At 42.8% G+C, this 22,571-nt stretch overlaps 1 protein-coding gene across 1 annotated transcript; it reads left to right on the forward strand.

Annotated features, from left to right (window-relative positions):
• Positions 1-11,845: 11,845 nt before the first annotated feature.
• Positions 11,846-21,757, forward strand: LOC124401083 (scavenger receptor cysteine-rich type 1 protein M130-like). The gene is made up of 20 exons (XM_046873061.1): positions 11,846-12,065; positions 12,615-12,923; positions 14,658-14,972; positions 15,087-15,334; positions 15,406-15,427; positions 15,485-15,805; positions 15,954-16,286; positions 16,366-16,668; positions 16,755-16,796; positions 17,100-17,405; positions 17,496-17,552; positions 17,644-17,775; positions 17,909-18,007; positions 19,180-19,242; positions 19,547-19,612; positions 19,723-19,800; positions 20,003-20,065; positions 20,165-20,227; positions 20,600-20,665; positions 21,049-21,757. The coding sequence occupies exons 1-20, from the start codon at positions 11,978-11,980 to the stop codon at positions 21,162-21,164; spliced, it is 3,090 nt and encodes a 1,029-aa protein (XP_046729017.1). The 5' UTR covers positions 11,846-11,977; the 3' UTR covers positions 21,165-21,757.
• Positions 21,758-22,571: the final 814 nt, after the last annotated feature.

The following is a 22,571-nucleotide window of genomic DNA, read 5'->3' on the forward strand; positions in this document are numbered from 1 at the left end:
GTGACAGAAGAACAGGGAGTTGTGACACCACTGAAGAACTCCAGAGCGGAGACCCTTTGGGGACGAACAGGAGACCAGTGGGGCAACCCTCGGGGACAGGGCCCCTGTCTTGGGCATTCTTGACACGCTCCTCCAAAGCGAGACTAAGGGTGTGGACCGACACAGACTTGGCAAGGATGGTCTCTGGGCATGAACCCTAGAGAGGCTTGACATTCCGGCTCCCAGGCCGGTAGGAAAGAGAGAACTGGAAGCGGCCAAAGAAAAGGCCCCATCTAGCCTGTCGGGGGTTGAGCCGACAGGGTCCATCCGGATATTACCGGCTGAAAGCAGGTATCCCAGGAACGAGGTCTGTGAGGTGTGGAACTCACACTTCTCGGGTTTTACGTAGAGCCCGTTCTTGAGAAGTCTCTCCTAAACCTGACGCCCGTGCCGGACGTGTTCATCTATGGAGTGGGAGAAGATCAGAATATCATCTAGGTAGACAAACACAAACGTATTGAGCATGTCACGGAGGACCTCGTTGACTAGAGCCTGAAAGACGGCCGGAGCGTTGGTAAGGCCGAACGGCATGACAAGGTACTCGTAATGACCGGCTGGGGTATTGAAGGCGGTCTTCCATTCATCCCCCTCCCTGATACGCACCAGGTGGTACGCGTTGCGTAGATCCAGCTTAGTGAAGATCGTGGCACCATGCAGGAGCTCGAAAGCCGAGGCCATAAGCGGCAAGGGATAACGGTTCCGGACAGTGATCGCGTTAAGACCCCGGTAGTCAATACATGGGCATAGGGACTTATCCTTCTTTTCGACAAAGAAGAAACCCGCCCCAGCTGGGGAGGAGGATGGTCGGATGATACCTGCTGCCAGGGACTCCCAGATATACTGGTTCATGGCAGTCCTCTCCGGGGCTGATAACTGATACAGGCGCCCCCTAGGGGGACTGGCTCCAGGATGCAGTTCGATGGCACAGTCGAAGTGCCGGTGGGGAGGCAGGGAGGTAGCCAAGGCCTTACTGAACACGCGCGCAAGGCCATGATAGATCTCAGGAACCGATGCTAAATCAGAGTGCTCAGGAGTGACAGCCGGCAGTGGTTTGGGTGGAGGGAGAGCAAGGCAGTGGCCGAAGCAATGCACACCCCAATCAAGAATACGCCCTGTCATCCAATCAACACGTGGGTTGTGTTTCTGAAGCCAAGGGAACCCGAGCATAATGGGGGCTTGGGGAGAGGAGATGACCAGGAAGGAAAGCCACTCCTGATGTCGTTCCCCCACCGACATGAGCAGAGTGCGTTGCCCGGCCTAAAAGGCTGCCGTCCAGGGCTCTGATCAGCAGAGCTTCAGGTAGGGGTTCCATGGGAACCAGCAGTTGCTGGGCAAGCTTGAGGTCGATGAATTCGGCATCAGCCCCAGAGTCGACGAATGCAGCCAATTCCGTGCCTACGGGGCCAACCCGAAGGTGGACCAAGATAATGGGTTTGGAGGGAGCGGGGAAGGAATGGCTCGTGGGTGCTCCCTCCTTTACCGACGAGCCTTGCCTTTTACTGGGCAGGATGCGGCCATGTGCCCTTTACCTCCGCAGTAGAGGCATAGACCTAAAGACCGATGCTTCTCCTTCTCAGCGGGGGTCAGGTGGTGGCGTCCTATCTCCATGTCTTGCGGCGGAGAGAAAGAACGGGTGCCAGAACCCGAAACACGAGGTGGGGAACCGCTCGCAGTTAAAGGACTGTGAGGATCCAGGCTCTGAGCGGGGTAACCACGCTCCCGGCGGCGTTCCTTTATGCGCCGATCGATGCGTGTAGCCAGTGAGATCAGTGAATCCAGATCCTGTGGTGGATCACGAGTGGCAAGTTCGTCCTTAACAGCAGAGGAGAGGCCCTGGAGGAAAGTATCATAAAGGGCGATGCAATCCCATCTGCTGTCAGTAGACCAGGGAGCGGGCGGCATCTTGGCGTGGCGTAGACGTGCCGAAGACCTTACGGAGTTCAGCAGAAAAGGCGGCGAACGATCTGCAGTTGGCTGATTGGCTTTCCCACTCCGCAGTGGCCCACCTTAGGGCTCGGCCTGACAGGAGGGAAATGACGTAGGCCACCTTGGAGCGCTCTGTACCGAATTGGGAGGGCTGCATGCTAAAAATCAGGTCGCACTGCATAATAAACGATCGGCAGGAGTCAGGGTCGCCCGAAAACCGGGCTGGCTGCGCGAGCTGAGGCTCACGCATAGCTGAAGGGGCGGTAGAAGGAGCAGGGGCCTGCCGGGCCGGGGCAGCAGATGATGATGGCGGCGAAGCACCTGTGGTGAGTCGGTCACCAAAACGTGTGTGCAAAAATCCCATGATTTCCTGCACACCAGTAGAGAGGTTTTGTATTTGTTGCTCCTGCGCCGCTTGTCGGCGAGACAAGGCCGTTAAAGCGGCGCTAGAGGCAGGTACATCCACAGGATCCATGTTGGCCAGATTGTTCTGTCAGAAAGTTCAGGTTATAGGATCCAAGGCAGATGCAAAAGAAGCAGGGGAGAAAAGCTGTGCAGAGCTGAATTGGGAAGCCGATTCAGGGAGTCAATTCAGGGAGTCGATTCAGGGAGCCGATTCAGGGAGCCGATTCAGGAGCCGATGTGCGGAGGGTGAGGATTCGAGCCGGAACGGAGCGCGTTCAGCGCGAGCCGGAAACCGAACGCGTGTTCAGCGAGCAGAGCCGAGTCGGAAACCGGAGCGCGTTCAGCGAGCAGATCAGAGCCGAGTCGGAAACCGGAGCGCGTTCAGCGAGCAGATCAGAGCCGAGTCGGAAACCGGAGCGCGTTCAGTGCAAGCAGAGTAGACCCGAGCCGGAAACCGGAGCGCGTTCAGCGCGAGCAGATCAGAGCCGAGTCGGAAACCGGAGCGCGTTCAGCACGGGCATTTTCGGAAACCGGAGCACAGAATGATCAGGTCAGAAACAAAAGAACAAACAAAACAGAGAATACGCTGGAGAGTGATCAGGGCAAGCCTAAAGACAATCTGGCACTGTCTGGAGGATTCAGGCGTCCTTATAAGTGCCAGAAAATTAGACGCCATATCCGTGTAGCTGGTTGGGAGTGGGCGTTTCCTCTGTGATTGAGGCGGTAATGCCTGAAGTGCTCAAGCGGGCTGACAAAAACAAATCAAAATTCTAATTTTTTTTGTAAACCATGGACACCATGTCCTCTAGACTAAAGAGAAGAGGGACCATCTTGCTTTTCATCAGTGCTCATTTCAAAAAGCCGCATCTCTGATGGTATGGCAGGGCATTAGTGACTCTGGAATGGGCAGCCTGAACATTTGGAAAGGCCCCATCAATGCTGAATCCTATAGTGTAGTTGTCACCTGGAATAGCTTTAAGTTCAGAGGTAAGTCATGTCAAGAGTTCATTTATGACATTTCTTGCATTTTTAATGTGCTTCAGACAATCAATTTTACCAATTCACATTATTGCAAGAAACACTCTGTGAAGGAAAAAGAAAAGACAGAGCATCATTACTTCAAGAGAAAACTTCATGGTCAGGCCTTCATATTTATAGTTGTGGCAAAGACTTTTTTAGAAGATGCAGAAGAGACTTGCTTAGCCCAAGAAACACAAGGAATGGACATTAGATCAGTAGAAAACTGTCCTTTATTGTGATAAGTCCAAATTAATATTTTTTATTTAGTATTTTTGGTTTTTGCTGTGATTTTGTAAAAGAGGGTGAATAGCGTGATGTTAGAGGGGTTGAAAACTGCAGTTTGAAGGATTTAGGTACAAAACCAGTGCTTATTGGAAAAGTTTATTATTTTAAAACAGGTTCAAATCCCTCTGGAATGATCTGTTTGAGGAAACTTGTAGGCGAGGGATCGAGAATGCAGGTTGATGATTTTGATGAGGAAATAAATGAAATTAAGTCGTTCTCTTGATTAGGAGTAAAACTTTGTAATTGATTGACTGAACACTGCAGACCGCTGATCCAGCTCGGCCGACAGCGAGAACACAGCGCCGGCGCCGAGATCGTAAACAAAGGATCTTCCTTGCTAATGTACAAAATGGATGAGCTGCTGCTCTGGATAACATCAAACAAGCGGATTAAGGAATGTAATATCATGATTTTTACGGAAACATGGTTAAACGACAACATTCCCAGCAGCGCCATTGAGTTCGTGGGTCGTAGTGTTTTCCGGGCGGACAGGACGGCAGAGAACTCTTTTAAGCGCAGAGATGGAGGTCTTTGCATTTATTTCAAAACATCATGGTGCACGGACTCTACTGTTACTGAAAGTCATTCCTCTGTTCATTTAGTGTATTTGATGATTAAGTGCAGACTATTTTATTTACCGAGAGAATTCTCAGCCATTGTTGTGACTTCGGTGTATATTCCGCTGGATGCTAATGCTAAGCTAGCTATGGAGGAACTGCATGCAGCTATCAGCAAACAGCAGTCTGCACACCCTGAAGGAGCTATCGTTGTTGCTGGAGATTTTGACCACTCCAACCTGAGATCTGTTCTTCCAAAATTTCACAGCAATGTCTCCTGCTCTACCAGAGGGGACAAAACACTGGACCAGGTATACACTAACATACCTGGGGCATACACAGCTATTCCCCTCCCCCACTTGGGTCAGTCTGATCACCTCTCTTTGTTCATGCTACCCAAATACACACCACTGATCAAACGTGTAAAACCAGCTATGAGGACAGTAAAGGTATGGCCAGAGGGGGCCATTTCTTCTCTACAGCAACAGTTTCAGGATACTGACTGGAACATGTTTGCCTCACAGGCCACACTGGACTCTTACACAGACATGGACATTTACACATCATCTGTTTTAAACCATATTAACACATGCATTGACAATGTCACTACCGTCAAACATGTGAAATTCTTTCCTAACCAGAAGCCGTGGATGAACTCTGAAGTCCGTCTCCTGTTGAAAGCAAGAGATGCTGCTTTTAAATCTGGCAGTGCAGAGGACTACAACAGGGGCCAACCTGAAAAGAGGCATCAGGAAAGCAAAACTCATATTCAAACTCCACATAGAAGAGCACTTCCACAACTCTGACCCCAGATGCATGTGGAAAGGCATCCAGTCCGTCACAGACTACAAACACTCAACCAACCAGCAGTGTCTTCCAACCGGATGAACTCAATCACTTTTTTTGCTCATTTCGACCAAAGCACAGGACATTTGACCTCAACCACAGACTCTTCTACTGCTTACAGCCCACTTTCACTCCCAACAATGGACATCTATTCGTCTACTCGGCTGCCGAAGTGCTTTAAGAAGCTGGTCCTGAATCACCTCACTGTGGGTCTACCACCCACACTGGACCCACACCAGTATACCTATCGCCGGAACAGGTCAACAGAGGATGCAGTTTCCACAGCTGTCCATTCAGCCCACCTGGATAAAAGCAACACCAACATCAGAATGCTGTTCATTGACTTTAGCTCTGCATTCAATACAGTTCTCCCCACTGTACTGATCACTAAGCTCAGTGACCTGGGTATCTGCACCTCCACTTGCAGATGGATTCTGGCCTTTCTCACCAACAGAACTCAATCTGTTATGTTGCGAAACCAGGTATCCTCCACCCTCATTCTGAACACTGGCATCCTGCAGGGCTGTGTTCTGAGCCCATTACTCTATTCCCTGTTTACCCACGATTGTGCTCCTCTGTATAACTCCAACATCTTCATCAAGTATGCCGATGACACCACCGTGGTCGGCAAGATCAACAACAACAACGAATCGGTCTACAGGCCACCAACAACCTGACCCTCAATGCCACAAAGACCAAAGAGCTCATTGTGGACTTTCGGAAATCCAACAGCAGGAGACATCTACCAGTCAACATCAATGAAACTGAGGTAGAACAAGTCTTCAGCTTTAAGTTTCTCTTCAATGCCATCGCCTTAGAACTATTTCTGTAATTCTGTAATTCTTAATGATGTCCACACATCTCTGCACTGTAATAGCCTTTATATTTATTCACTGTACATATGCTTTATTTATACCACTTGCTGTAAATATGCTAGATGTTTATCTGGACTTTTGCACGATTGCTACATTTTGCACTTCTGGTAGATGACAAACTGCATTTCGTTGCTGTGTACCTGTACTATGCAATTACAATAAAGTTCTATCTATCTATCTATCTATCTATCTATCTATCTATCTATCTATCTATCTATCTATCTATCTATCTATCTATCTATCTATCTATCTATCTATCTATCTATCTATCTATCTATCTATCTATCTATCTGACACTGTTGTCTACAGGGTTATTTATAAAATACTCTAGATTTATTTTAATCCTCTGGATTTCTTGCCTGATGTTTTTTTAATTTTATTATTAAAAAGTTGATGAAATCATTACTACCTATTGATGGTGTGCATGTGAGTGCAGTGCTTTTATTTCCTGTTCATTTTGCTGCAGTACAGAATAAAAATCTAGGATTCTGCTTGTTATTTTCTATGAGGGTGGAGAAATATGCTGATCAGCAGCACTAAGAGATTTTCTAGAACTCAGGAGATTCTCCTTCCATGCTGTTTCAAATACTGTTCATTTTGTTTGACTCCATTTACATTGTAATTTTCGAGTGGTCTGTTTTAAGGTGTGTGTATGATCATTATACCACTGTGCTGATTTTTTCTCCCTGATCATTTTGGTCTTGAGTGGAGCTCCATCATCTAGAGTGTAACGTAACGTTGATTCTGGGTATTCAGTGGCCCAGTCGAGCTCTGCGGGGTCTGACGGAGATCTATCTAATACCGTAATTTCTGGAAGATTATTGATAAAACTCGATGCTGTAGCTGACGTGAATGTGTTTAACACGGTAAAGTGGTGAGGTACTAATGCAGACTGAGGCAGTTTAAAAAAAAAAGAGGCAATGATCTAAAATAGCTTCAGACTGTGGAATTATGAATAAATTTTTTCTTTTTTATCCAAATGTTAACAACAAATCGAGAGTGTGTCTCCACTGTAAGTGGCTCCTATAACATTCTGATTAATTCTACTGAATCTAGAATGGACACAACTGCTGCTCTTAAGGAGTCTTCCTGATTATCAAAATGAATATTAAAGTCTCCAACAATTAATGCTTTGTGTAAAGAAGGAGCTAAATTTGTAATGAAATCTGCAAATTCTATCAGAAAATCAGAGTCGGGCCCCTGGGGGTCTATAAATAATAATTAGTGGAATTGACTGACTGGACCTGCTTTCGGACACTGAATATTTTATGTTGGTGTAAAGAGCTTCAAATGTTTTCCATTTGTGTTTAGTCTTTTGTGTGACGTTTAGATTATTATTATAAATAGCTGTGACTCCGCCTCCTCTGCCATTTAGACGGGGTTGGTGTATGGAACTACACCAGGAGGACTCGCCTCATTTAATCTACATATTTATTCAGTTTATTCCACGTTTCTGTCAAACACATTATATTAAAATCTAGTGCTGTTTTGAGACTATGACCTATACTACAAGAAATGAGAGCAGCGCCTTCCTGAGTGGGATGGAACCCTAACAGACCAGCCTTGCCCTCATTGCTCCAATTATTTATAAAGCCCACACTATTTTTGGAGCACCACTCAGACATCCAGCAGTTCAGCGACCATAACCTGCTGTAGGCTACATTGCCACATAGCATTGGGATGGGGCCAGAGCATGTTTCTGCATCCAAAATAGCCTTCGCTACTATACACACCTCTATAATATTACTCTTAGTAACCTCTGACTATCGAAGGCGTATATCATTAGCTTCTGTGTGAAAAACTTAGATAACCTGTGCTTTCCTAAAAACCTAAACTGACCTGCTATGTCTGGCGCCCTGGCTCCCGGTATACACATAACCTGTGCTGCTGGTACCCCTAAAGGTCTAGCTAATTTCACGTGCCTCAGAATATAGTCTCCTATAACCAGAGTTTTTTCAGGTTTCTCAGCGGGTGCTTTACTGAGGAGAGCAAACTTGTTGGACACGTGAAGCGGAGAGGAATGGTGCTCCCGTGGACGAGCCTTAGCATTAGCTTGGCTTTGCGAGTATGCCGCAGAGTCGTCAACCAATCGCCCAGCTGAGAGGGCTCTAATGCCAAAACCGGGGGAATGCCAACTCCACCTATGGCCTCCAGACTTTCCCCTGCAGAACCTGGACTGCTCTCGCACTCACTACTTCTCTCTAGACTCTGGATGCACTCCTATAAAGCCAAGATCTTCTCCATCAAAAAGCAAACTAACTTACACTTCTTACAGATAAGATTATCGCTAACAACGGAGAACAACTGACTAAACATGTTGGAACCAACAGAAAGTAGAGGATGCAGGAAATACTTATTTGCAGCTGTATCATACAAATAAATAGTTAAAAAATCATATATTGTGATTTCTGGATTTTTTTTTAGATTATGTCTCTCACAGTGGACATGCACCTACGATGACAATTTCAGACCCTCCATGATTTCTAAGTGGGAGAACTTGCAAAATAGCAGCGTGTTCAAATACTTATTTTCCTCACTGTATTTCTGTGTTTAAAATGTAATTAAGTATGAAAATATAGAAATACATAAGTCAGTGTTTCTGATCATGCCAACAGAGAAGGCTTTGCTGGACCTGAGAGCCATACACTGGCAGCGTAAGACCATTCAGTGGTTTATCCATCATTATGAGAACAACCTTCTGATATATGTCAGCAAGACAAAAGAGCTGGTTATGTACAAACCCGATTCCAAAAAAGTTGGGAGACTGTAAAAAATTGTGAATAAAACCAGAAGGAAATGGTTTCAATATTTCAATATTTTATTCAAAATACAACATAGACGACATATCAAATGTTTAAACTGAGAAAATGTCTAATTTTAAGGGAAAAAATAAGTTGATTTTAAATTTCATGACATTAACACATCTAAAAATAGTTGGGACAAGGCCGTGTCTCCACTGTGTGGCGTCCTCTCTTCTCTTTATAACAGTCTGTACACGTCTGGGGACTGAGGAGACAAGCTGCTCAAGTTTAGGATTAGGAATGTTCCCCCATTCTTGTCTAATACAGGCTTCTAGTTGCTCAACTGTCTCAGGTCTTCTTTGTCGCATTTTCCTCTTTATGGTGTGCCAAATGTTTTCTATGGCTGAAAGATCTGGACTGCAGACTGGACATTTCAGTACCTGGATTCTTCTTCTACACAGCCATGATGTTGTAACTGATGCAGTATGTGGTCTGGCATTGTCATGTTGGAAAATGCGAGGTCTTCCCTGAAAGAGACGACGTCTGGATGGGGGCATACGTTGTTCTAGAACTTGGATATACCTTTCAGCATTGATGGTCCCTTTCCAGATGTGTAAGCTGCCCATGCCACACACACTCATGCAACCCCATACCATCAGAGATGCAGGCTTCTGAACTGAGTGCTGAGAACAACTTGGGTTGTCCTGATCCTCTTTAGTCCGGATGACATGGTGTCCCAGTTTTCCAAAAAGAACTTCAGATTTTGATTCGTCTGACCACAGAACAGTTTTCCACTTTGCCACAGTCCATTTTAAATGAGCCTCAGTCCTGAGAAAACACCTGAGCTTCTGGATCATGTTTAGATACAGCTTCTTTTCTGACCTATAGAGTTTAAGTAGGTGACGGCGAATGGCACGGTGGATTGTGTTCACTGACAATGTTTTCTGGAAGTGTTCCTGAGTCCATGTTGTGATTTCCATTACAGCAGCATTCCTGTATGTGATGCAGTGGCGTCTAAGGGCCTGAATATCACCAGCATCCAGTATGGTTTTCCGGCCTTCACCCTTACTCACAGAGATCGTTCCAGATTCTCTGAATCTTTGGATGATATGATGCACTGTAGATGATGAGAACTTAAACTCTTTGCAATTTTTCTCTGAGAAACTCCTTTCTGATGTTGCCCCACTATTTCAGCAGCATTGGGGGAACTGGTGATCCTCTGCCCATCTTGACTTCTGAAAGACACTGCCCCTCTGAGAGGCTCTTTTTATACCCAATCATGTTGCCAATCAACCTAATAATCTGCAAATTGCTCCTCCAGCTGTTCCTTATATGTACATTTCACTTTTCCAGCCTCTTATTGCTACCTGTCCCAACTTTTTTTGGAATGTGTCTCATGAAATCCAAAATGAGACAATATTTGGCATGACATTTCAAAATGTCTTTCAACATTTGATATTTTATCTATATTCCTTTGTGAATAAAATATGTTTATGAGATTTGTAAATTATTGCATTACTTTTTATTGACAATTTGTACAGTGTCCCAACTTTTTTGGAATCGGGTTTGTACTTTAGCACAGAACATGAAAGGATCTACCACTCACTGATGATTAATAGAACCCCAGTAGAAATAATGAACAGTTTTTGGTGCTATCATCATGCAAGACATGCCATAATACTGTCATACCAACAGTATGGCAAAGAAGCCACCAGCATCTGTTCTACATTAGCTGCCATAAGGTTTTGGAATGCCCCTTAAGGTGCTTAGGAACATTTGCTCCTGCACCATCAAGAGCAGCCTGACTCTAAACATTACAGTCTGGTGTAGAAATACACCAAGCAGGAGAGTTGAGCTCTCCAGAGGGTTCTTCAATCAGCTGAGCATACTATTCACACTGAGATCTCTGACCTGAAGTTTATTTACAGAAAGTTTTGGTGGACCAAGGAGATAATGAAGGACCTCAGCCATCTTAACCATTGACTCTTCACCTAGTTCCACTTTCTGAATGCCAACACAGAGAGGGTGAGGAGAAGTATGTCTTAACAGCACCCTCAGCAAGTCAGTTACGAGAAGAACATTACTTCACTGAACAGAAAACTCAGTTTGGAAACTTTACTGCTCTGTTATGGATTCAGAAATTCAGAAATAATTCAGAAATGTTTTATTATTAAAACTATTAATATGTATGAGTGTGTTTGTGTGCACACAAAATGCAAGTACAGATATTTAAATAGAAAAAAAATTATTGCATAATTCTCAGAAATTCTTTAAAATGTAGTAAAAAACAAGTCGTTTAAATAATATAATAAGAACATGAATAGGTGTGAAACGGGAGGTGGAGATCTGTTCATCACTCCCACGCCTCAGAGACAGGAGGTGGAGATCTGTTCATCACTCACGCCTCAGAGACGGGAGGTGGAGATCTGTTCATCACTCACGCCTCAGAGACGGGAGGTGGAGATCTGTTCATCACCTCACGCCTCAGAGACGGAGGTGGAGCTCTGTTCATCACTCTCACGCCTCAGAGACGGGAGGTGGAGATCTGTTCATCACTCTCACGCCTCAGAGACGGGAGGTGGAGATCTGTTCATCACTCCCACGCCTCAGAGACGGGAGGTGGAGATCTGTTCATCACTCTCACGCCTCAGAGACGGGAGGTGGAGATCTGTTCATCACTCTCACGCCTCAGAGACGGGAGGTGGAGATCTGTTCATCACTCCCACAGCTCAGAGACGGGAGGTGGAGATCCGTTCATCGCTCCCACGCCTCAGAGACGGGAGGTGGAGATCCGTTCATCGCTCCCACGCCTCAGAGACGGGAGGTGGAGCTCTGTTCATCGCTCCCACGCCTCAGAGACGGGAGGTGGAGATCTGTTCATCACTCTCACGCCTCAGAGACGGGAGGTGGAGATCTGTTCATCACTCTCACGCCTCAGAGACGGGAGGTGGAGCTCTGTTCATCACTCTCACTCCTCAGAGACGGGAGGTGGAGATCTGTTCATTACTCTCACGCCTCAGAGACGGGAGGTGGAGATCTGTTCATCACTCCCACTCCTCAGAGACGGGAGGTGGAGCTCTGTTGATCAGCGCTGATGTTCTTTTGATATATATGGAGAAAGTGAAAGACGCCTGCCTGATTTGTTATTGAGGCTGTGTGATGATTTCCTCTCGTCTTTCTAATAAGGTAACAGTGAGTGTGATTGGTGTCTCTCTCTCTCTCTCTCTCTGTAGGGGGCTGAGTGAGGGGACACACTTCTCTCAGTCTCTCTGGGCGAGTGGAGATGAACACATGGTGTAGAACGAGGAGGGAGATGGAAATGTGTCTGACTTTTCTTCTTCTCTCATCCACACTCACACTCACAGCAGCTGGTAAGTACACACTGATTCTTCACACTAAAACATCACACACTTCTCACTTGAACACTACACACCATTTTTCATCAGCAAATGGGAGAAATGTTCCTGGACTGATGGCAACTTTAGAAACAGTCAAAGTGTTTGATTTGTATGGAATTGAAAAAGCTGTACATGAGCGTACACATCATCCTCAGGGCTTTTCTCACCACTCACTTATACAATCAGCTCCAGATTCATCTTTAGAGTTTACACATCATTTATTGTGTGTGTGTGTGTGTGTGTGTGTGTGTGTGTGTGTGTGTGTGTGTGTGTAATAAATTCTCTCATACAGTGTGAGTGTGTGTGTGTGGAATAACTTCTCTCTCTCAGTGTGTGTGTTGTGTGTGTGTGTGTGTGTAAAAATTCTCTCTCTCAGTGTGTGTGTTGTGTGTGTGTGTGTGTAATAAATTCTCTCAGTGTGTGTGTGTGTGTGTGTGTGTGTGTGTGTGTGTGTAATAAATCTCTCTCTCAGTGTGAGTGTGTGTGTGTGTGTGTGTGTGTGTAATGAATTCTCTCTCTCAGACAGTGTGAGGTTGGTGGATGGTGGAAGTCGCTGTGCTGGGAGAGTGGAGGTTCTTCATGATGGACAGTGGGGAACAGTGTGTGATGATTACTGGGATACGTTTGATGCTGCAGTGGTGTGTAGAGAACTGCACTGTGGGGAAGTTGTAGATGCACCAGTTTCTGCTTACTTTGGAAAAGGATCAGGACTAATCTGGATGGATAATGTGCACTGTAGTGGATCAGAGTCTGCACTGAAGGAGTGTAATTCAGATGGGTGGGGAAAGCATGACTGTGGTCTAAACGAAGATGCTGGAGCCACCTGCTCAGGTAAACTGCTTGATTTATAGAAAACCATTACATTATTTATATCTTTGTTTTGAATTAATTGACTAATTAGAATTGTACCAATGAATAAATGCTCATCCCCCCTATGCTGAGTGCCTCTGACTTTTAATTTTGTCTTTATGTACCCATGGGTGATTTTGCTTTGATTCATGTCATGTCCTGCAATGGGTTGTCTTCATACATGTCCTTATTGTCGACAGCTGTTTCCATTTATCCATTTGATTAGTGTGTGTGTTTGTGCATATACCCCTGTGTTTCTTTTTACCCTGTAAATATTGTATAATTCAATTAACTTAAAAATATAATGGAATTGTATAATATAATGTCATACAATATACAAAAATAAACGTATAGTAAACTTTTAACCATGGACATTGTCCTAAAGCTTTACAGAAATAATCACAAATATGGGTTTCTGCATCATTGATTAGTCCCCATAAATGTATCTGTAAACTTATCTTGACTTGACTTGTAATGAGCAAGCCTATTAGATGGTATATGAAAGAAATCTTGAGAAGGCAACCTCACATGGGTGCCACCAATTATTTAATTTAATCATTTAATCATTATAGCTCTATTGTTGGTTATGAGGTTATAAACTGTTCACTGATTGCTCAGTGTTTTGCTACAGGTTCAAACCCAGCCTTACTGGTTGTCCTGGTTTTGATATTGCTTTAATTTTCTTATTCTCATTGTTCTTTTGCCCTGGACGTGTGTTTTGCTGATTTGTTCTATGTTTATGCCTTTGCCTAACTATTTGGATTTGTCAGCCTGTTTTATTAATAAAAAACCTTTCACTTGCACTGGCCTGAGACTGCACTACATTACAGAGATTCTTTTTTCAAGATTCTTTTGGTGTCTAGGCCTCATAAGTCACTTTAACATAGCTGTGTCTCATTTCTATTAACAAACCATTTTGGGCTTGTCACTGAGAGCCTTATTTCATGACAATTTTATGTGGAAATGCCCCTTTTTAAATCAAATCAGATCAAATTTTATTTGTCACATACACACACACAGGGTACGACATGCAGTTAAATGCTTTTTACGATGGTCCGGCTTGAGGAAATAGAATAGGGTGAAACATAAAACAAAGAAAAAGAAGGCAGATAAATAAAGTATAAAAACTATATAATATATAAGAATATATAAAGATATTTATGAGAGAAAAGATGTATATACAGAAAATGCGTATGGCAGTAAGCAGTAAAACAGTAAACAATTTAAGGTGGTCTTGTGATTGTCCATAAAGTGTCCGTGTGCGGTATGGTGTGGTGTAAAGTGTCCGTGTGCGGTATGGTGTGGTGTAAAGTGTCCGTGTGCGGTATGGTGTGGTGTAAAGTGTCCGTGTGCGGTATGGTGTGGTGTAAAGTGTCCGTGTGCGGTATGGTGTGGTGTAAAATAAAATGTAAAGTGCAGTGTGCTGTGCGAGTTCAAAGATTTGTTATTGGTTGCGTTTATTGTCTACAGTTGGTTCATTTTATCCGTGTGAATATTTTGTTAATTTACACTTCCACTTTTATACTAAAGTTTTTTTAATGGATTTGAATTTGAACACCTCATTTATTAATACAATGTTATTAACTGCACAACCTGAAAATAAACTTGAAAATAAATATTTATTGATCTTTATTTGAATATTTAATTGGAATGATTTCTTAATACTTGATTTTCCTGAAAACATGCATAAAATTTACAGAATGAAATAACACACAGGTCGGAATTCCAGACTCACTGCTGGTCCTCACCGATGTTCTGGAAGATTGGAGGTGTTTCATGGAGGTTCCTGGTCCACAGTGTGTGATGCTGACTTTGACCAGCAGGATGCAGAGGTTGTGTGTCGAGAGCAGGAGTGTGGGATTCCTGTGAAGGTTCTGGGATCAGCTGCTTTTGGTCGAGGGGAGGGTCAGGTGTGGACAGAGGAGCTTCAGTGTAAAGGAAATGAATCTGAAATTTACTTCTGTCCATCATCATCTTCACTCAAACACTCAAACTGCTCCCATCACAATGATGTGGGATTAATATGTTCTGGTAAAGTATCATGATTGAACTTCTGTTTAAATAGAGACCACGTTCCTGTCAATCAAACTTTGAGGTGTCTTTGTTGATGTTCCTCTTTCACTGAGCTCTCGGCTGTTTGTTCAGGTCACACAGAGGCTCGGCTGGTGAACGGATCAGACTCCTGTTCTGGTCGAGTGGAGCTCCAGTACCTCAGTGAGTGGGGCACAGTTTGTGCTGTAGGCTGGGATATGAGAGCTGCAGATGTTCTCTGTGCACAGCTGGATTGTGGGAGTGCTGTGGCTGTAGTGGAGGTGGACTGGTTTGTGGAGGGGAGTGGCCACATCTGGGCTGATGTGTTTGATTGTCAGGGAATGAGACACACCTATCACAATGTGGCATCTCATCATGGAGTCGAGCTGCATGTTCTCATAAACACGATGCTGGAGTGATCTGTAACGGTGAGATATTAACATCACGCACACCACGTTAGTGAATAAAGTCAGTGTTCATTAGAATATTTCAGTGATGTTCTTCTGCTTCAGGATCATCCATGGCGTTTCATGAGGGGCGAGTGCGGTTGTCTGGACGGAGCGAGTGTCAGGGGGAGGTGGAGATTTATTTCAGGCAGGACTGGAGGAAAGTTCTCCTGGACTCGTGGAGTCTGTCTGAGGCGTCTGTGCTCTGCAGACAGCTGGGCTGTGGCTCTGTGCTGAACTACCGTTCATCTCCATCCACCACTGAACACAAACACATGTGTGTAACGGCTTTCAGCTGCTCTGGGAGTGAAGCTCATCTGGGGAACTGCAGCAGTGCACAAGCTGTCAACTGTACCTCTGGAGAACATCTGTACATCACCTGCTCAGGTAAACAGAACAGCAGTTACAAACACAACACCTACAAATCACCAACAGCTACAAATAAGCAACTGCTAACAACCTTAATAAAGTATTGTAATTTATTAAATATAAAAAGCTAAAATATATTCATTTTTGCATGTTTTTGGTCATACAGCAGGAATCTTTAACTCCACCCACAGCTCCATCAGGCTGGTAGGTTCTGGAGGAGACTGTGCAGGAAGGCTGGAGGTTTTTCACAGTGGTTCATGGGGAACAGTGTGTGATGACTCTTGGGGTATTGAGGATGCAGATGTGGTGTGCAGACAGCTGCAGTGTGGACGGGCCCTCAGTACCCACACACCAGCCTGGTTTGGTCCTGGAACTGGGTCCATATGGCTGAATGAGGTGGAGTGTGAGGGGAATGAGACGTCCCTGTGGAACTGCAGATTTCAGCTGTGTGAAGAGGGTGAATGTGGACACCAGGAGGACGTAGGAGTTGTGTGCTCAGGTACAGTGTGATGACTGAGAATAAACCTGTTAAATATATTCAATATGTAGAAGTGTATAAATCATCCTTCTCCCACCAGAGTTTAAAGAGATCCGACTCACGGGGGGCTGTGAGGGGAATCTGGAAGTGTTCTACAATGGAACCTGGGGAAATGTGTGTCACAATCAGATGGATGATGAAACAGTAAACATGGTGTGTCGAGAGCTGAACTGTGGAACAGGTGGAAGTCTGAAAAACACTGAAGCTCGAGTAAAATCTGCTCCTAACTGGCTGGATTATCTGAAGTGTAGGAAACATGACTCTAATCTGTGGCAGTGTCCATCTTCACCCTGGGGACAGAACAGCTGTGACAATCATAATTTTGTTTATATCACCTGCAGAGGTAGGAAGATTCTCTCTCTACTACTTTTATAGATTGTTGTAGGAAGAATGAGAAAAAAATTGGTTTAATTAATTTTATTTCTGCAGATGTTGGAACTTCTCTTCGTACTCGAGGGACTCATTGCACAAGTAAGGACACAAAATCTGTTACATCAGTCAGTTGCCAAGGAAATTCTTACTGATTCCATGCATAAATTTCCCATAACAGCATGTTCTGTATTGCTTTATTTCCTTCATACCACAGAGAACAAAGACATGATTGCATTTCTAAACCTAATGTGAACAAAACTCCTCTGCCCTGAAGAGTAAAACTTAAAGTCTTTAATAGATGATGCGTTTATGTTGATGTATCATGGTGTTGTAATGAGGTGTGTGACTGGAGATGTTGTTTAGCTTTGGTGTGTTTCCTCATGTGTGATGTGTGTGATGTAGAACACTGGTCTCTCAGGCTGAGTGGAGGAAAGGGAAGCTGCTCTGGGAGGTTGGAGGTGTATCATAACGCTACATGGGGCTCCGTTTGTGATGATCAGTGGAACATCAGTAACGCTCAGGTGGTGTGCAGACAGCTGGGCTGTGGGTCGGCGCTGAGTGCTGATAGGTTTGTTCCTGGTGAAGGGACTGTCTGGCTGAACAGAGTGAAGTGTCGAGGGGATGAGATTCACCTGTGGGACTGTCATCATTCCCTGAAGAAACACACTGACTGCTCTCATGCTGGAGTCACCTGTGCAGGTCAGAGGGGTGTGCTAACTTTTCAGCATTCTGTCTCCACTCATTACACTTTTCTCCCAGGGTTAAAAACAGACAATTTTAAATGGATTTCTGTTACAGACGTATCTGCATCCACCACTTCTACAACCAAATCAACAACAATCTCCACCACAACAGGTACAATATTACAATCTTCCTGTTCACCATTTTTCTACATCTTTATGAAAACACTGTCCTGTGGAGATTCTCTTCTATAATTTCATTCCAGCCAGAAGAACAGGAACATCAACATCACCTCCATCCACCCCTCCACTGGTTCTCTTTGTGTTGGGGACGCTGCTCTTCCTGGCCTTAGTGCTTCTGGTGGTACTGTTTTACCAGAACAGAGTGCTCAGGAGAGGTACAGCACATTCACACATTTTCTTTTCTGTTCAACATCAAATACATTTTATATCAAATTTATTATTATTATTATTATTATTATTATTATTATTATTATTATTATGATTATGATTATTAATCTCCACTCCCAGTGGTCTCTAAGAGGAGGCGTAAGACTCAGCCTGAGGCAGTCTATGAGGAGATCAACCACAGATACATCACTAGAAGAATCACGAGCTCCACTCAAAGAGGTGAGTGATATGTGGACTGTTCTACATCCCACTTATTGTATTCCATTTCATCTTGGAGCTGAAATTTAATACTTAGACTACTTACATTCTAACCTCATATTTCTATTACTTTAACTCTTTATTTATCTCTAATGTTTACTCTTACTGTTCACAGTCTATGCACCTTTGTCTGTTCGCAAGGACATTTTGTACTTTTGTATAATGTGTATGTTGAACAATGACAATAAAGCTTTAGTTGAGTTGAGTTAATGCAAAAAAAAAAAGGACTAATAATAATAATAATTCACTGTATGCAAAATACACACCTCAATTCACAATGTGTTTAAAATAATATTTTTTCAGTGTGAATTTATTTCTTTACAACAAATCAGTCAAAATAAACAAAATGTGTGTGAGAGGAAATGTGCAGGTAAAGTACATGTGGTGTAGAGACACGATTCTGCTGATAAACATCTATTCAAACTCGGGTTAGTGCACATGCAAGTGTGTGTGTGTGTGTGTGTGTGTGTGTGTGTGTGTGTGTGTGTGCGTGTGTGACGTGTATGTTTGTGGACAAATGATTAAAAGGCTGCGTCCTAATAAACCATATTGGTTATTAAATGTCCCAATAAATAGTGTTTTTGCATGTTTGTGTGTGTGAGAGAAAAACAGAGGAAGTGTGTGTGTGTGTGTGTGTGTGGGGGATATGATAAGTGTATTAAAATAGAAATAGCTAAATGTGTGTGAGTCAAAATATACTATAGGTGACTGTTTTCCGGTGCAGGTGCAACTCAGTGCCTTGCAATGTATGTGTGTGTGTGTGTGTGTGTGTGTGTGTGTGTGTGTGTGTGTGCCTTCCTGTACAGGTGCATCCCCAATCACTGCAGTGTGTGTATGTGAGTGTGTGTGTGTGCGTGTGTGTGTGTGTGTGTGTGTGTGTGTGTGTGTGTGTGTGTGTGTAAGCCATTTAAGACACAAATAACTAAATATATGAGTGGAAATGAACAGTAGCATTAAGATACCTAGTGATGCCACATAAAGTGTGTGTGTGCCTGATTTCCTGTACAGGTGCATCCCCAATCACTCGCAGTGTGTGTATGTGAGTGTGTGTGTGTGTGTGTGTGTGTGTGTGTGTGATAATCTGTTCTGCTGTTCTGAACACGTCACATGACTCTCCTGCTCTCCTCTAACAGGAAGTCTCCTCTCTGAAGAACAGTATTCTGGGTATGAGCATGTGGATGATGAGCTTCTCTCAGGTAAAAAAGAACAGAGTGTGAGTTTGTGGAACTCCATGAACTGAAAGCTATTAGAACTGCAATTCCAAATCAGAAATGACTAAATGTGTCCTTTCTGAGGTCTGATTTTGATGTATTGTAGAGAAGAATTACAGGAACTCCAGTGTTTTAATGCTGACACATCACATCTCCCAATCAACCTGATCTTACTTGAAGCTTCTGAAATCCTCTTATCAAATGGATCAAAGCTTCTTTGGATCAGGATTTTATTGAGTAGAAATGTGTTGAAATAAAAGCCAAAACAAACAAATTGTTCTTTTTCCAGTAAAGTCTGGGATTGGAGAAAAGGCTGAGGATTATGATGATGTCATCGACACCAGTGACTTCATAAGTGGGTGCAGTTGTTAACTGATCACATCAATGTAGTGAGTTGACATTAAAGCATGAGGTCAGAATGTGATGGAGCTGTTTGTACAGACCCTCTGCTTTTCTTTCATTTAGGTGCTACAGGAAGAGTGGAGGCACCAGAGGACTACGATGATGCCGTCACTGCTGGACCGATCCCTGATAACGTGGATGGTGTGCTTCTGTTTTGGGATTTGTTTTAGAAAGCAGTAGAAATGAAACACACACACTGCAAATACGTTTGTTTATTGCTTTGTGTGGACTGAGATTTTTGACATGTACCATGTCATTTTGCATCGTGTCATCAAATCCACAGTGTACAAACTGCCACTTCAGTCCACTTGAAATAGCTTGAAATCTCTGTGTTTTGGTGTAGAGGATGAAGCTGAGAATTATGATGACGCCATTACAGCTGATCAGAAGTCAGTTCTACTGACAGGTATGATAAGAATGTGAGCGTATTTCATCCACAAGCATCCAAATGATCATTAATGACCTTCATGTGGATTGAATAGCTTTTATCTCTCCATTCTGACAGAGGACGTGTGTGAGAACTATGATGATGCAGTTACTGCTGAAACAAACCCAAACATCATCACAGGTCAGTTTTTCTGCAAATATACAAAAGGAAAGAAAAGCTGATGAGGGAACCACTGTTTCTAGCTGCTATGAAATAAGTGAGAAAAGGAAGGAACTTGTTTTTCTGAAGAACTACAACATCATCTGTAACTATAAATGGATCAAAATGAGCACATTGAATTGTTTCCTGTGTGGAAAAAGTGTAATTGTTGGTAAATTGGTATAAGAGGAATAAAAGACTTGGGGACGTGCAGTTAAAGTGAAATGATCAACGTTAGTGTGGTAACAGTAACTCAGCTTCATCACACCACCCTGTAACTCAGTATTTTACTATAACAGCAACACACACAGTCATTTATTACTTCTTCATTTCTTTCTTCACTACACACTCCAGAAGATGAAGATGAAGATGATGATGATGATGTGATCAGTGAGGAACAGGATGTAGGAGAGACAGGAAGTAAGTGAGGTGTTTATTCTGCTAATGTACATGAGTGTAAAAGCAGTGAAGTTAAAGCGAGGCTTTATTCTAGACCATATATAATATAAAGATCAGCTTTGTGTTTTATAATCTCCATTCTGTCATTGAACAAGTGCAGCCATATTTATGAAACAGTTTAGAGAAGTTCTAGATTTCTGTCTCATTTCCTTCTCCATCTTCTACACATGTCCTGTGTTTATATGAAGAAAGCTGAATTGATAAAGATCCTTTTTTACACATGATGAAAATCTTCTTAAACACGTTCCTACACGGTGCCTCATTGACTGGATTCTGAAGGTGTTCCATCACAATGACTACAATCCAAACCATCTATTCAAGAGCTCAATGTATTTCTTTTCCAGAATGTGATGAGGTGGAGGAGAAATCTCAGAAAAACAGGGACCATGTGACTGAGACACGCCACCAAAGGCCTTTTCTCAGGAAATTACATTTCAACTTTTACAAAGACAAAAAATGATTTGATTCTACTTCCAATAATGTCATGTTTTCTGAATGGTGTTGATTCTCCCCCTAGTTATTAGTAAATAGAGTAGTGAGAGTTCAATCCCCTTTCATATGACTTCATGCAAAATCTCCAGCTTTTCCTTTCCTACACTTTTAATGCTATAAGTCAACTTCAATATCACTGTCACACCACAACTCATTTATCACAACAATTCTTTCATCAAAACTGCTCTGATTTTCATCTTCATGTTTTCCATTCATCAACTTCTTATTCAGTGTGTTTAGAAATGTGTTAGTGACTATAAACCACTTCACAACTAACAAAAAGCTTTTTATTCCTTAAAACTATACTTTTTTATTCAGTTCAAACAAAGACACATTTACATTTCTGTTCAATTCTGTGTTTTTAACTCCAAACTATAGAAATTAATTGTATTCCAGAATTCTATTATTGAATATGCTAATTAAATAGCTTCCTATATTGCATTGTTTGATGCATCTAATATATGTTATTATCGTAAGTACAAGGTCGGTTTCGTTGGTTTCTTCCTTCTGCATCTCAGGGAGTTTTTCCTTTACCACAGTCTCCACTGACTTGTTCATCAGGGACACTTATAAAGAACATCTTATTTATTTTTATCACCAGTTTATCTGTGTAAAGCTGCTCTGAGACAATGTTCATTATTAAAATCATAATACAAATAAACATAAATTGAATATGTGTATTCATTAATGGAACATGTAATGGAACATGTAATGGAACATGTAATGGAACATGTAATGGAACATGTAATGGAACATGTAATGGAACATGTAATGGAACATGTAATGGAACATGTAATGGAACATGTAATGGAACATGTAATGATGAAGTTTCTAAAACTGTCAGATATTTACAAAAGACTGTTTTGTAAATGTTTTAGTGATGGCCATTAGTTGATCAGTGTTGACCCCAGTCGTAGTTGTTTCCTGATGATGAAGTGGAGCATGCTGCCCTAGGGATCATGCAAACTGACAATTTTTTATGCCGAATCTTTCCAGGCGTTAGTCAAACACTGGGATATGTGTGTAAATGTAGCATGGGAATATGTCAAAAATAAATGCAGTTTCCACTCCATTTTATTATTTTATAAACTCAAATGTAGCAGTTTTCACTTTGTCTAACAGTAGACAGGCTTCATGACGTTTTCTCAGATTTCCTTTGGAATTCCTCAGGATACTTATCTCACTTTTGCAATAATCTCACTTTGAAATAAGTTATTGAAGGTTCATTTTAATATTAAATCCTAATAAACTATAGATTCAGGATTCGAGATGTTATTTGTCACAACCACAGTACAAGCAAATATACAACAAATAAGATTTTTAGCTTTCAGAATGAGAAAAAGTTTATATTTTATATTTTCATGCTTTAATTTGC

Source organism: Silurus meridionalis, chromosome 18 (genome assembly GCF_014805685.1).
Source record: "Silurus meridionalis isolate SWU-2019-XX chromosome 18, ASM1480568v1, whole genome shotgun sequence".
Lineage (NCBI taxonomy): Eukaryota > Metazoa > Chordata > Actinopteri > Siluriformes > Siluridae > Silurus > Silurus meridionalis.

Excerpts from the sequence above, each read along its gene's own strand:
- LOC124401083 (XM_046873061.1), top strand. The coding sequence starts at position 11,978 with ATGAACACATGGTGTAGAACGAGGAGGGAGATGGAAATGTGTCTGACT. Across the intron at positions 17,776-17,908 it reads GAACAGAGTGCTCAGGAGAG|TGGTCTCTAAGAGGAGGCGT; the intron begins GTACAGCACATT and ends CTCCACTCCCAG. Across the intron at positions 19,801-20,002 it reads GATCCCTGATAACGTGGATG|AGGATGAAGCTGAGAATTAT; the intron begins GTGTGCTTCTGT and ends GTTTTGGTGTAG.